Source organism: Capsicum annuum, chromosome 3 (assembly GCF_002878395.1).
Source record: "Capsicum annuum cultivar UCD-10X-F1 chromosome 3, UCD10Xv1.1, whole genome shotgun sequence".
Lineage (NCBI taxonomy): Eukaryota > Viridiplantae > Streptophyta > Magnoliopsida > Solanales > Solanaceae > Capsicum > Capsicum annuum.
This window is the reverse complement of record NC_061113.1, coordinates 247,301,913-247,317,229: the sequence shown is the minus strand read 5'-3', so window position 1 is coordinate 247,317,229 and position 15,317 is coordinate 247,301,913. Positions and strand designations below refer to the sequence as shown.

The following is a 15,317-nucleotide window of genomic DNA, read 5'->3' as shown; positions in this document are numbered from 1 at the left end:
ACTCTTTTTCGTTTATCATATTAAAATAGGCAGATTGTGATCCAATCGATTTTTATTCGATCCATTTTCCAGCTGTCCAAACCCACCCACTTGCCATCACTTGGTGGCTAAGGCCTAGATAAAAGAGATTTTCTTCTATCGTGACTCTCTTATAGAATTTTGTGAATAATTAGCTGTAAGGGACATATTAGTCTGTTAGAAATGCTCATTATGTATCTGTTATTCTGTTTTGTCATTCTCTTGGTATTTCCCTGAAAAAATGTCAACCAATTAAGTACTATTAAGTTTGGGATGTAATGTTGGTCATAGCCTATGCAAAGTCCTGTCATTATCCTAAAACTTGAGCATCTCCAGTAGCTTGAAATGAGAGGTTTGTCTCTCAAAATCTTTTTGTGCCTTTTCCTCTTTTCTCAATTTTAGAGTTACCATTTTGCAACTCTTATCTTAGTTTATAATTGAGGAATTTTTTGTATATAGCAATAATTTCCCCCTTAATACATGAGCCTAATCTTTTGTTTTACAAAACCAACATGAAACTACTTGGCTCTATGAGTGGTAATGTCAGTTTTGAATGGCATGGTGGTAAGTTTTGAAAAAATAAGGTATGGAATTATATACTATGAAAGACTGAAAATTAGAAATTACTTGTAGTTAACAAGTAATACACCTTTTATCGAAATGTTCATTACTTTTCACTTGAAATTCAATACTTTTATAGCAGCATTTTTACGATTTGATATGAAAAAATTACTCCCTCAACAATACTTTAACTAAGTGGGACCTGGTTCCCAAAGTAATTGTGACTAGATTGGGGTGTGATAAGAGTAAATGTTTTATGCTTTACTTATCATTTTGTACACTAATTCACCATTCTTATACCCAAAAAAAAATTACTCTTAAAGTAGAGCGATGATCTGAAATTTGAAGCAATCATTAGCAGACAAAAAGATTATTTTATAATGGTGGACATAATTGACATTTAGGTATAGCCTATAATTGCTTTGTTTTTGGTTAATGTGTCTTTATCTGTTGCTATTTTGGATTAACATAAGTCATGAGAAAAATCTGAAAAAATTAAGAAAGGATGGGATAGCCCATTAACCCACTTAATCACGGGACTAATTTCTCCATTCGGAAGTCAACCAATGAGCTTATTTTACGTTTCAACTACTAATGAGTTTCCTTTTATTTGTTTGGTAGGATTTTCGGTAAGAAATTCAATATATAGAAGCATAGAAAGAAGTTAAAGAAATTTTGTTTCTCCTATATACATAATAATTTTATTTCCCCCTTCCCCTCAAACCCCAAAGAAGATTTGAATGAACCTCTTTTTACTCACTGCTCCGCCCCAGGAGGGAAAATTTGGGGGGCTTTGTGTAGGAAGTTGCAAAATTTTAATGCAATTGCATGTATAGAAAATAAAAAAATTCCATAATTAGTCATTCACAATATCAAATAAATTATAAAATTTGGTCAAACATAACTGGTTTGCTTTTCTTTTTCTAATAGATTCATAGTAAATGACATTTACCTCCAAATTTATTGGAAAAATGAAAATTAACAAGGAAGAAAAGATAAGCTATAGTGGGAATATTTGGAGCTTTGCTTGCGAATCAAGCTTGGCAAGCCCAAAATAAAAGAGGACAAAAATACAGGTACATCGAAGCGGGGAAGGAGAATCTTGGACTAACTGATAAAGTTGTCTTTTTGTGATTACTTTTAAAAGGTTGATATTTATATTATTTATACTTAGAAAATCATAGATTTAAGCCATCTCACGCATAGCGAGATTTTTAGTATACTGAAGTGGACCTTCACCGACAAGAGTCCAAAAATAACCTTAAACGTAGGGGATTAAAGAGTAAAGACTACGTATTTGGGCCTGATAGCGTGTACGCAAGCCATGTGACTAATTAACAATTTGGGCTTAGGAGTGTGGGCCCATTTTGACCCTACCTTGTTTGCCCTCATATGATTCTCATTTCTTATGATTGAAACATGTCATATCATGCTCCTTCCTTTTTTGTCTTACATATTTCATTATCATTATTTTTTCACAAAAAGATACTGATATTTATGTAAGAACAGAGCATCTTAGTAGTTCTGTTTGCTATCTAAATTTTTACTCTATTTATTATCATTATTTTTTCCCAACTCCAGATCGAAAAATTTTTAGTAGCTAGATTGACTATTTGAATTTTCACCTCGTTGGTAAGGATTGAATTCACTATCTTGCAATACCTTTCTTCTACCGGTCAACTCCTAATTTAACTATAATAATAAAAATATCTCTAGTTCACATAGTATATGATCATTTCATCTAAATGTTCAAAATAATTAAAAGAAAATTCACTTTTAGTTACTTGATTATACTTTTTCACATGTCCCTTGCAGTAAAAATAAATAAATGAAGAAACTTTTTGAAAATAGACAAATAAGAGTGAAAGTCGAACCAAAAATTTATGTTTAATATGCCATAATGTTTAAATCGTTTTAACTGCCTAATTTAAAAATTCAAAATAAGATGGTTACATATTTCAATATTAAGACTCCATCATTATAATGGTAGAACAGTATTCCTTGCAAAATTGTCCTTTATTTAAAAGAGAAACTCAAATGGAATCTATCAATTGGTAATACAAAATTGAAAGTTTAAGCAAATAACTTAATTTATTATTGGACTGCATGGAATAATCACTTCATATCCTTTTTCTTGAAAAAAAAAAATTAGTTAATCTCTTATCTAGCATTCATCCTTTGGAGCTATTTCTTGAGTCAATACAAGTTTTCATACTTACAATGGTATAATTCCAAAAACTTTATAAAGAAGAGTATATATTTCTTTATTGGGACCTTATAAATAGAGGCGGAGTCAGAATTTCAACGAAGGGGTTCCCTATTCAAAGAAAACTTAGGATTTCAACTAAGGGGTTCTATATTCAAAGAAAACTTAGTCATGAAGGGGGTTCAACACCTACTATAATCATATAAAAAATAATTTTAATCATGTATAAATAGCATATTTTTTCATCGAAGGGGGCTCGGCCGAACCCCCGAACAAAGGCAGGCTCCGCCCCTGCTTACAAACCTCTTGTAGCATATATATACATACATATATATAATATATATAAAAGAAGAATCAACTATCAATCCAACAAAACTTTCCTTACACCAAGATAGGTAGTAGTTGGTACACCCACCCCACCCCCCACCCCCAAATGACACTTGGAATATCATAAAAAAGTGACATGTCCTCTTATGTCTAAGAATTTTATATTTAATTTGCATGGGCATAATGAGATAGTGCCATTGGATTATAGACAATTGATAATCCTATTAGGCAAATCTTATTGGGATATAACAAAATAAAGAAAACTTATGCTCAAAGAACACCATCCTTTTTGTCCACTCTCTATTCTCTCTTCTTTTTTTTTTTTTTTTTTTCAAATTTTATTTATTTCTTCTATTCAAAATAATAAAATTGATTCCTCCAAAGCAAAGAAGCAAAGCATCTATTCTTACACACCACCTGTAAGTATTCTAACTTTCCTTTGCTTACAATTAAGAACTTCCTTTCTTTTTTCACTACCTTTTATTTCTAAATTTTTTTTTATATTAACTTAATTTTTTCCTACATATCTTTCTGTGCAAATGCATGCTGAAAGTTTGGAATCTAATGTTTACTTTCACATAACAAATGTGTAGGTCAATATCAATACTACTTGTTATAAACTGTCTACAGTTTCATGTTATATATAATCTTTATAATTTCTTATCTTTTTTATTGAATTACATTCTTGATTGTATTCTTTGTATTCTTTATTATATGTATTCAAATTCTTTTGAACAAAAAGTGGAGAAAGAAGCAAAAGCCAAGGACATTCATTAGTGTTTTTGTGGATACTTAGAACTTTTTTGTACTCTTTGAACAATTTTGTGAACAATAATAGAGGTGGGAATTAAGGGAGAAGTGTAATACAATGAGTTTTCTAACAGGAGCACCAAAAAATTCATGGCAACCAGCTATGACAGTTGATACAACAACATCAAGTTACTGGTTGAATTGGAGAGTTACACTATGCTCCATTTGGATATTTGCTTCAATGGTTTTTGCAGCCATTCTCATAACAAAGTACGAAGGTCCTCGCGGTTCAAGAAATAGGAGCAGAGAACAGCAGGACAAAGAACCTCCGGGCCTGTTGTATGAAGATGAAGTTTGGAAACCATGTCTTAAAACTATACATCCTGGTTGGCTTCTTGGATATAGAGTTGTCGCGTTTTTAATACTCTTGTTGTTGCTAATAATGAATGTTGCTGCTGATGGAGGGGAACTCTTTTACTACTATACACAGTAAGTATGCTTTTTTCAATCAGTTCATGGACACGAATCTTGAAAATGTCCTTAAATTTTTACTATCTGATACTATTTGATGTGTTTTGGCTACTGAACAGGTGGACATTCACATTGATTACAATTTATTTTGGGGTAAGGAATAGCAACATTGAAGTCGATTTTTCTTTTATTTTATTCTGTAGTCATACTATTGCTCCTGTAGTTTCTTGTCCATCGATTTCTGTTACTATCATATTGTTTTGTGGCAGTTTCTGTATGCTAGTAATCTGTTGTTTTGTTATTATGTATGTATTCATTCTTCTACTTCCGTTACTTCTTTTTCTGAACTGTTTTTCTGTAAACAACCTCCCTATCTCCGAGGTTGGGGTAAGGTTATACCCTCCCTAGACTCCACATTGTGGGACTACACTGGGTATATGTTATTGTTGTTGAATTTTTACTCATGATATCTTGTTACATGAATGTAGCTTGGATCTGTGCTCTCAATGTATGGATGTTACCAGTATCACAATAAGGTTGGTGGTGCTGGAATTGACGAGAGGCAAGATGCTGAGTATGGTTCGCGAAGATTGTCTATGAATGTAGAAAACAGCAGCAGCTCAAACGTAAAACAAGTAGGGGAAAATGCAGAACAGAGTTCTCGACAAATTGCTGACTTCTGGGGATATGTTTTCCAGATAATTTTTCAGGTGAATCGATGAGTAAACAAAAGAAATTGTGTTCTATTACATCCTACGACAAGGCATATACAATATTGACATAGTAGCACTAACCTTTGTCTCTCTGTGTTGTTTATGAAAGATGAATGCAGGTGCAGTAACTCTTACTGACTGCGTCTTCTGGTTCATACTTGTTCCTTTTCTGACCATTAGAGGCTACAATCTAAATTTTGTAAGTACTCTACATGTACTATTATAGTGGATAAAGTTGATAAAGTTTAGAGATGTTTGGTGTTTCTAATTGATATTCATCTATGTTGTAGTGGATTATAAACATGCATTCGATCAATGTAGTGTTTCTACTTGGTGATACAGCTCTAAATTGCTTGGTAAGTTGTACCAACTTTTCTCATTTGGTCTCAAAAATCATCTTCATAAGTTAATGTTGATTCCATGATGCTTCAATTTCAGCGGTTCCCTTGGTTTCGAATTGGATATTTCTTTATGTGGACAGCAGTTTATGTTGTTTTTCAATGGGCAGTCCATGCCTGTATCTCAATATGGTAAAGAAAAAAATACAATGTTCTTTTACCAGTTGCAATTACATTATAAGTTTTTCTGTATGAACAGCTAATGAATACTGGTCTCGTTTTGGAAACAGGTGGCCTTATCCATTTCTTGATCTGTCTTCTTCATTTTCTCCCCTGTGGTATGCATTTTGTTTAATGTCTGAAATTGTACAGTTTAGCTTACCCTGCAAAATTTATAAGTCAAGAAGATGAACCCTATTTCTGATTCAAAATGTCAGGTATTCATCGGTGGCGGTGATGCACATACCATGCTATGGTATTTTTGTTTTGGTCATGAAGCTGAAACACCATTTGTTAAAGAAATGGTTTCCTCACTCTTATCAGTGTGCAAAATGATGCTAAGCAAGGGATACTTTTTTATGTTGTAATGACAGTTATAGTCCAAATAGCAGATGAGGCAATTTGAGTTCATTTTTTGAACACAACATGGATGTTTGGTTCTCGAGAGGTTATACAAAGATGAATAGAGGGATAGAGTTTTGGGTTTGCAAGTTATACATGTAGACTAAATATGAAGGAACAGATATCTATTGTTCATATAATGTATTGTTCAATAATATATGCAACAAGTTTAGACATCATTCTTTTCACTCTAATATATGCTTCATAATGAGTTAAGCTTTTGACTCTGGTGCATCTCTAAATATTAGTACTGCAATATGTGTAACTTTTTGTCCCCTGAGATCAAATACAGTGAACATGAAGACAATAAGCAAAACTGTACAAATAGTGAATGGCCCATTGTTCTATTCAGATCTCCACTTTTTTAGTGGGGCAATAGCTATATGTTGGAAAACATAAAGTATCTTCAGTCAAAACTAATCTGATTAAAGGTTGAGTGCAACAAATCACTTTTTACTGTTTTATGATATGAGAGACCAAAAGAAAGCATATAACTCTTTTTCAAGCCCCATAAAAGGGTGATTAGTAAACCTGATAGATAAAGCAGGTTACAAGTTAATTGATAGTGTAAATACACACTTTCTGTGTAAGTTAAATCCTTGCTCATTTCCTTGATTGTACTCTGTTATGAAGAATATGCAGATACCAACTACTCCGGCAACAAAAGATAGAACAAGAAAGTTTCTCAAGGCGTACAGTAAAGACAGCCATAAGTAGGATAAGTTGCACTCTTCGAATTCATGCAAACTAAAGTGATGTTGCAATGTATTGGCAAAACCAAAGCATGGTGAATTTATGTGTTGCATTAGCTGAGCTTTTTGAACTTAACAAAAAGTATAATGCCCTTTGTTTATATTAGAATTTTTGGATGAAGAAGAAAGATCACGGGGAGAAGAAAAAATCACCCTTGTTTCTGAAACATTATCATACAAAAGAATACATATCAAATGAAGGAAAATACAAAAGGACCAAATGAGAGAGACGGAGAGACAGACAGAAAGAATAAGGCAACTCTTACAGATCTTAGCTAAAACACAAGCTTCAATTCACATGATTTTCGTGGAACGCAAAAAACAAGGATGCATATATATATATGCAGGTATTCAGAGGTTGGTCAGAGGCAATGAACCCATTACAATAACAGTACTTTTATCTTCAGGCCGCTGTTCTCCATCCTCGCTAGACTTCAGTGATCTTACCTTAGAGAATACTCTAGATAAAAGCCCCTTAGTACTGAGGTCTGCCTTCTTTCCTGGCAAGGCCAAGGAGAGATCCCCCACACTGTTCTCGCTTTGGTTGCCCCTACTTGTATTGCCCTCTTGCTCCGGCTTAAATTGAATTCCACAAGGGCAACTTGATATCCTCCTAAAGCAATGCTTGTGAAAAACTGACCGACAAGACTTGCATCTATCAATTTCTTCTTCCTGTTAAAGGACAAACTACACCTTTGTAGGTCTGGCATTTCTTAAGCAATTAAAGATTGAAGAGAACAATAATCAATTTAAGCCGCAACATTTAGGTCAATAAAGTTATTTACCTTATTCAAAAGGAAAAAGTCACAACATTTAGAATTTGAGCTAAATTCTTTTGGAACATGCAGTGCAGATTGGTTGGAAAAGTCTGATTAATCAACTTAAGCTTCCCAAACAGGATATTCATAAGAAACCAATATCAGCAAATAAGCAAGAAATTTTTAAAATAAATACAACTAAATATAAGCCGTGCCAACCTGGAAAGGGAAAATGAGAGAAGAGGGGTCATCACAGGCTTGCCGAGCATTGCAGGGTATACCCACATCACAACATATAAGGCACTGCTCAGCTATATGCTCCAGAATTTTTCTTGAGATGGTTTCGACCATAACTGGTAAAGCTGCAGTTAAAGAGGTAGCCATCCAGAAGACCAACATAAGTCAGTTTTCTCAATAATGTTGCCACGTGAAAAAAGGAGGTCAGAACTATTAAAGAAACATGATCACTAGCAAAGACAAGATTTGCTGAGACTTAAATAAGACGGCACATGCGTCCAAGATCTGCTGAGACTTAAATAAAGACGGCACATGCGTTCAAGTATCATGAGTATAAAGTTTCGTTTTGCAGGCTAACCTGCAAAGACTCCCTTGGATAGATCTATGAGATCCCTAAGAGAAAAGAAGTCATTGCTTTCAAGAAGATATCTTCTAGATCCAACTCCCTTGTAGATGGACCTTCGGAAAGGGCAGCGAACAAATGGAAGCATAGTTCCTATCCTTTTTCTAATATTTGTGACATGCTGCAAAGCTGGGACCTTTGAGAACAGCAACGGATTGACGGCACTGACACAAAGCATTGGCTGCAAGAGCAGAAGAATGAAACATAAGTCCAACAGTTCTTTCGTGTGATCATAGTGATAAGGAACCAGAATTAAGAGATACAGGAGGCTGCAGCGCGGGGTGGGTTGGGGTTGTGGGGGGGGGGGAGAAAACGTGAGCATTTCCACAGCTGGGGCTTAATGTCTATTCTCCCTGTGACGGCATTCATATGTATTACTAAACCCTATCAAAGCATAGTTGTTTATCTTTTCCGGTGCACCTTGACTAATCCACGGGTACCTACTATCTACGACTAACATAGGTACTGTGTAACTTTATTTACCAAAGGTTTCGGTAGATGAGAAAATTCACCAAGTTCATTATTTTTTTGTCTCTGCTACGATTTGAACCCTGGTCTTGGGGGCCTTTATCCCCACTTACGGGCAATTACACCCTTGGGTACAACTTTTTGGATCGTAGAAAGATATTTGGTACACAATATGAGGAAACAAGAACAAGTGTCATCAAATTGCTTGATTATATATAGAAACAAAACACACACACACACGATGCATGCCTTTTCGGTTTAAACAAATGGCAAGGAACAGAGTTTTAGGTAAATTTATTCGGAAAACTTTCTCATTACCTGGTCATGGATAGAGTCCAGATAAGATTTAGCCATCTGAGAAACTGGGTATTGATTAAAGTCCCAGAGATGCAGAATCTTTGCAGGCAAGACGGCCATATCATTTGTATGGCATGACGAGCAGTACAACTGACCACTATATTCACAAAAACGAGGTTTTCCCCAACCCATAGTCTGCGCAAGTTCCTGTATTCGAGTCTTCCCATCGTCAAAATTTTTGTAGCAACCAGCACAAGAATAGTGTTGTTCATCTAGCAACTGTTTATCTGATTTATAAGGCCTTTTATTTACGATGAGAGAAATAGTCTTCCCCAAGCTTCTGCTTCTCAAAGTAGATGGAGACTGAAGTACATTTGCATCATAAGTTGGAGAATCTGGAAGATCCTTAGACAGAGATAAGAAACAAACTACAGCATTGAGGGCACCTGTAGGAAACCTTGACTGGAGAAGGGAATTTAAACACTCTTGAACAAGAACACTTCGATCAGCAACAACTTTTGGAGAAGCACTTCCGAAAACCTTCCGTGATTCTTGCTCAACGCAGGACCAGACAGGCGGAAGAATCCTGCCTTGATCTGCAAATAACTTCTTCAACCGCCAATAGAGAGCAGAAAATTCACGATACCGTTTTTCTACCTCCCAATTGTCCTTGCCACTCCACACTCTTATCCTGTATACAGTATATTCTTTTGCTCCAACTAACCTCTCACTAAGTGAAACATCCCCTTTCTTCCATCTTGTACCAATGACCTCCACCCTGTCAAATCTCAGAGGGTGTTGACGTACAGCATCAGCATCGTCAGTACCAGAAGTAGAAGCAGTAGAACCACCATCTCTTGAAGGAAGTGGTATATATGATTGATAAATTCTGTTACCAAAACTGAATCCAAGAGATTCACCAGATTCAAGTAATATCTCTTCCATATCATGAACAAGCTCGTCATATAATTCATTTAACTCAAGATTCTGTGTCTGCAAAAAGGAAGAGAAAGTACAAAGCATCAAAAGGAGGAGTCTTGTACATAGCACTGGGGAGAGATTCATTAACGCCAAGAAAGTTCTTAAAAAGTAGACCAACATGAAAACAATAGGTACTGTCAGCAATAACCACTGCTCAGAAAATTATGCAGAAATGATACATTTCTTCTTTCAATCAATATGCCAACAAGCATGAACGAAAGGATCCTGACTATCCAAACAGAAGGACCATAAGCAAAATAACAGAAGTCGTTGGAAGTCATTGCACTCTGGAAAGAATCAGTGTGTGTTCCAAGAAGGACACTGCTTATGAAAATAAGTGAACCCTTGAGGAGTTCCAACACAAAGGCACTCCAAAAATTATAAGTCAAAGAATCAAAAATTCTTTTGTCGACTCCACAGCATATAAATAAGCACTTTATCATTTACAACACTGAAATCTTCTTCGTTCTCTAAACAAGCCTTTCTTTGTAGTAACTACAATTTCATGAATACGATCTTTATCTGTTCTTAAAATCAATACTAAGATCTAAGACATTCAACTCAGTGTTTCCTTCAACAAGCAGTAAGATCGTTTTCATACATTGAACCAGTTATAAAAACATGTCACAGTGTTTGTGGATTTTTATAAGTAGGATTACAAATATAATCGTTTCTCTTTCAGTATTTAGTGCCTTGTACATAAGCAAAGATCAGGAGATTATATAAAATCCACCATTTTCCAGTCAATGGCAAAGGTGGAGGTTTAACTGATACACCTCCTGATGAGAAAACTACTCAATATACTACAACAACAACAAACCCAGTATATTCCCACAAAGTGGGGTCTGGGGAGGGTAGAGTGTACGCAGTCCATACCACTACCTCTCTGTAGAGAGGTTGTTTCCGATAGACCCCCGGCTCAAGATTAAAGACAGTATACAAAAGCATCAAAAGCAAGGAACATGATAAAATAACATAGGTACGACATCCACAGAAGATTGTACATTGCCAAACAAAGAACACCAAAGTCCACCTAATTACTGGCTACGACTCATCCACACCCTTAGCCCTTTATCCTAATATTTTTCCTCCATAACTTCCTATCCAGGGTCATGTCCTTAGTCAGCTGTAACTACTTACTATAAGTAGGACAAAGGCCTTCAAAGAGAAATGAAAGGATTTTTGGAGCATTTTTCCACTTATCCAAGGAATCCCTTTCTTGACATTTGTATTTGAGAGAGAGAGCTGTGCTTAGGTCAGTTCCTTCAGTCCACTTTTTTGGTAAGCCAAAAGTGCACCCCATGGAGCGGTAAGTAGTCCCGTATGAAATTCAGAAAACATTCATATCTGGCACTTGAGGAGGTCAATCTTAAGTGTTGGAAGCTACTCACTTCTCTCCAGCATTTCTTCGGTCTACCCCTACCCCGCTTGAAACCTTCCAAGGCCAACCTCTCACACCTACGAACTGGGGCATCCGTACCCCTCCTCATCACATGACCAAACCATCTCAACCTCACTTCCCGCATTTTTTCCTCCACAGATACCACTCCCACCTTCTCCTGAATAATATCATTCCTAACCCTGTCAGCCCTTGTGAAACCACACATCCAACGCAACATCCTCATTTCCGCCACTTTCAACTTCTGAATATGAGAATTCTTAACTGGCCAACACTTCGCTCCATACAACATAGAAGGTCGGATTGCAATTCTATAGAATTTGCCTTTTAGCTTGTGGGGCACCTTCTTATCGCATAAAATACCTGAAGCGAGCCTCCATTTCATCCAATCAGCCCCAATACGGTGAGAGACATCCTCATCTATCTCTCTATTCCCCTGAATCATAGACCCGAGATACTTAAAACTATCCCTCTTGCAAACCGCCTGAGAATCCAACTTCACTATCACCTCCTCCTCGTGCCTCGAGTCATTAAACTTGCATTCCAAGTACTTCGTCTTGCTCTTGCTCAACCGGAAACCTTTAGACTCCAGGGTTTGTCTCCAAACCTCCAGCTTATTATTAACCCCTTGTCGCGACTCATCAATCAAAACTATATCATCCGCGAAAAGCATACACCAAGGCACCTCACCTTGTATATTCCGCATCAACACATTCATCACCAAAGCGAATAAAAACGGACTAAGAGTTTAACCAAATAATTACTTCATGTGGTGGAAGAAGAGAAGTTTAATTTAAAAGGGGGTGCTCATAGATAAACAAAATAACTGCCCACACTTAAAAATTCACCTTACATCTTCAGATTTATGGATTTTCAATGCAAGAACCTCAAGAAGTATTTTTCACATTTTGTAGCCAGCTTCTGCTACGCCAGCTCATTACTGAAGATAAAATCAGGCAAAAAACCTTTACCTAGCAGATAGATATATGTAATGAGTAGAAATCATTGTGAAGCGACTATGCGTAGCTACTGCAGTAAAATACTTCATCAATTAAATTTCACAGTTCAAGGAGCCAGGAGCTTAGAAACAAAACAAACAAGCCAGTTGTGCCAATTTTTATTTTAATCTGTTTGACAGAGAACATGGTATACATTTGAAAACTTCACAGAGATCATCTAAAATATATAAGCATGCAATATCCTTATATATGTGTGTTAATAATTTACCTTACATGCAAGATGATTTTCAGAGCAACCAACTGAAAGGGAGGTACTTTTAGCATTCGTATGATCATTAGCCATTGATGCCGATGATGTAGATGAGCTTCGGTCTGTGGATACTTCTAACTTTACCTCTTTGGAAGGATCTGTAGATGAATGGCATTCTTTTTTATCAGGATGAGATAGAGAGTCAAATAATAAACTTCTGTCCTTTAGCTCCACTTCTCCGGAAACAAGATCATCGTGGGTATGAATTACTTCCTCATTATAAGCACCTTGATGTTTCACTTCCCATTCACCATCTTCAATTTTTAAATCCTCTTTGATAGGAACTTCTTCTATTTGGGTTTGTGGACTTTTGTCCTGTTTAAACAATTTGAAAGCAGAAGACTGCTCAAGGAACTCGGCTGATCCATTAATGCATTGGATTTGATTGTTTGTAATAAGCATGGCGTTCTCATCTTCAACATGCTCAGATTTACCATGGTTCAAAAGACTCAAAGGGTCCACGGAACAGGTACTAAGATAGTTGGTTAAATTATCACCAGCTTGATCATGATTACTTGGAAGGCCCTCTTCTTTAGGCACTGATAAACCAACACTAGAATACTCAATACCGACAGTAGTAGCAGTATTCAAACATTCACTTTCACTTTGAACAGTCGACCGGTTTTCAGGCTGAAGTTCATGATGCACCATTGACGAGAGAGTAAATTCTCCATTTTCCTGCATGAAATCGTCCCAATCATCCGAACCAAAGGCTATTGCTGAACTCATACCCAACTTATTTCCATCCTTGTCATTCTCTTCAAGAGAGAGCTCTGCCCCTCTTCCATAATACGAACTAGAGTTCTTCTCATCATTAGTGCTTCCTCCATACATCGAGTCCTCATCATCCGAATGCTCATATTTTGACGACGTCTCACTTTCATCTCCACCAATTGCTACACCAGATCCTTCAAAACTCTCACCCGTGGTTTTAACATCGTTAGGGAACTCCAAACCATCATCAATCCCCATAGATTTGATTTCCAATGAACCACCACTAACCCCAAGGCTTCCATTTTTTTCAACTAGTTCATTATACTTATATTCTGTAGATTCACAAGAATTTGCAGACATGAACAATTTATCACTATTTTCATCCATATCCATGCTGTCTGTAAATTCCCTCTCATCCATGTCATATAAATCTAAACCCTTTCCAACACCCTTGTGATCCGACCCTTCCCCAGGCCCCACACATAACGGTAGCTTTAGTGCATCTGACTGCTCTAATCCTTTTCCAACACCCTCGTGATTCGACCCTTCCCCAGGCCCCACACATAATGGTAGCTTAACTGCACCCGACTGCTCTAATCCCTTTCCAACACCCTTGTGATTCGATCCTTCCCAAGGCCCCACACATAATGGCATCTTTAGTGCACCTGGCTGCTCAAATTCCTTTCCAACACCCTCGTGATCCGACCCTTCCCCATATCCCACACATAATGGTAGCTTTAGTGCACCTGGCTGCTCTAATTCCTTTTCAATACAACTACTAGACTGACCTTGCAATAAATTATCACCCTGTGGATCACAAGGAGAGGTGACCACAGAAGATAACTTCTCCTCTGTCCCCTCTCCCATTTTCACCTGATTACAATAATCCAAAAAAAAATAAAAATTATACACTGAATTAAACGAAATCCACCAAAATCAGGGAAAAAAAATAAGCATTTTCAACCAAATTCGATAAAACGATTAAGGAATTAATTGCTTTCAGATCACATCTGGAGCATACAAAAATACAATTTTAATTTAATTTCTTTTTTTAGTTGAATTTTAGTTTCAAGATTTTGGATAAGTAGTTGAAATTATTTAGTGATATTAAGAGAAAATACTAACCTTTGATGATCAACTCACCTGAGGATTAGAGAGAGAGAGAGGAACAATTTTTATTTGTAACTCTCGAGTCTTCGCTCCTTGCCTAGTTGCCTTGTATAAAATATAAAAAAGAAAATTGTATAGTTTTATTACAGTTGAAAATAAGGTGTAACAGTCACATCTTTCTTTTCTTTCTATAAAATAACATAAGATGATATGGAAATGTGTCATATTTGCTATTGGACTTTTAGAAGAAAAAAGGTTATATTTATCAAACATCTATTTTTGTAAGTCACTTTTAGATATACATTTACCCTTTTGTACTAGTATCTAATTTATCAAAGATCTACCTCTCCTTTTTTTAAATATGAGTTGATGTTCTCTTCGTTATCAAATATCGACTTCGAAATATGTTACTTTCATTTTATTTTTGTAGTTATCTGATCTAATTCTTTACTAGTAGTATTATTTTTTTTGCAGATTTGGTTGAGTTTTTCGATGATAAATACAATTGACGATAAGTTTGACTAGATTTCTCATTCTTATATTCATTGATACATATTATATTTGAAATGATATATACACTCGTCTTTCTCACCTGTGCATTCGTTGATGCATCTACGAAGAAGTACTTGTTGATTGTGTATTTTTTTTGTATCGTTTTAAAGAACAAAGAAATACGCTATTCTAATTTTTGAATGATGAATACAATTGACGACGTGTCTAGCCAGATTCAACATCCTGGTATTCGTTGATACATATTGCATTTTGAATAATAAATACATTTGATGACAAATATGACCGAATTTTTTCACCTTAATATTTGGTGATGCATCTTATGAATAAGATGTACATGTTGATTTATATAATATAACTGTTTAAGCCGCATAGAAATATACAATATATATATATGAAATCTTGTTTGGTGTG

At 35.8% G+C, this 15,317-nt stretch overlaps 2 protein-coding genes across 8 annotated transcripts; one reads left to right on the top strand and one right to left on the bottom strand.

Moving 5' to 3' along the window:
* Positions 1-200: 200 nt before the first annotated feature.
* LOC107865969 lies at positions 201-6,181 on the top strand. Of its 5 annotated transcripts, none has more exons than XM_016712152.2 (9): positions 201-370; positions 3,997-4,351; positions 4,453-4,486; positions 4,822-5,043; positions 5,156-5,245; positions 5,337-5,402; positions 5,485-5,576; positions 5,675-5,722; positions 5,822-6,181. In XM_016712152.2, the coding sequence occupies exons 1-9, from the start codon at positions 364-366 to the stop codon at positions 5,937-5,939; spliced, it is 1,032 nt and encodes a 343-aa protein (XP_016567638.1). In that variant the 5' UTR covers positions 201-363; the 3' UTR covers positions 5,940-6,181. The 5 variants fall into 5 exon arrangements, with proteins under 5 accessions (XP_016567638.1, XP_016567639.1, XP_016567640.1 ...); XM_016712153.2 differs by lacking the exon at positions 201-370 and adding an exon at positions 3,302-3,531; XM_016712154.2 differs by lacking the exon at positions 201-370 and adding an exon at positions 3,598-3,701.
* Positions 6,182-6,896: 715 nt separating this feature from the next.
* On the bottom strand, positions 6,897-14,652 carry LOC107862535. 3 transcript variants are annotated; one of them, XM_047409710.1, is made up of 7 exons: positions 14,427-14,652; positions 13,814-14,156; positions 12,528-13,732; positions 8,942-9,913; positions 8,111-8,336; positions 7,735-7,877; positions 6,897-7,429 (listed from the first exon to the last, which is right to left on the bottom strand). In XM_047409710.1, exons 1-7 carry the CDS (start codon positions 14,616-14,618, stop codon positions 7,109-7,111), a joined length of 3,402 nt encoding a protein of 1,133 aa, XP_047265666.1. In that variant the 5' UTR covers positions 14,619-14,652; the 3' UTR covers positions 6,897-7,108. The 3 variants fall into 3 exon arrangements, with proteins under 3 accessions (XP_047265666.1, XP_016563628.2, XP_016563627.1); XM_016708142.2 differs by having other exon boundaries at positions 12,528-14,156; XM_016708141.2 differs by having other exon boundaries at positions 12,528-14,156; positions 14,409-14,542.
* Between the last annotated feature and the right edge of the window lie 665 nt (positions 14,653-15,317).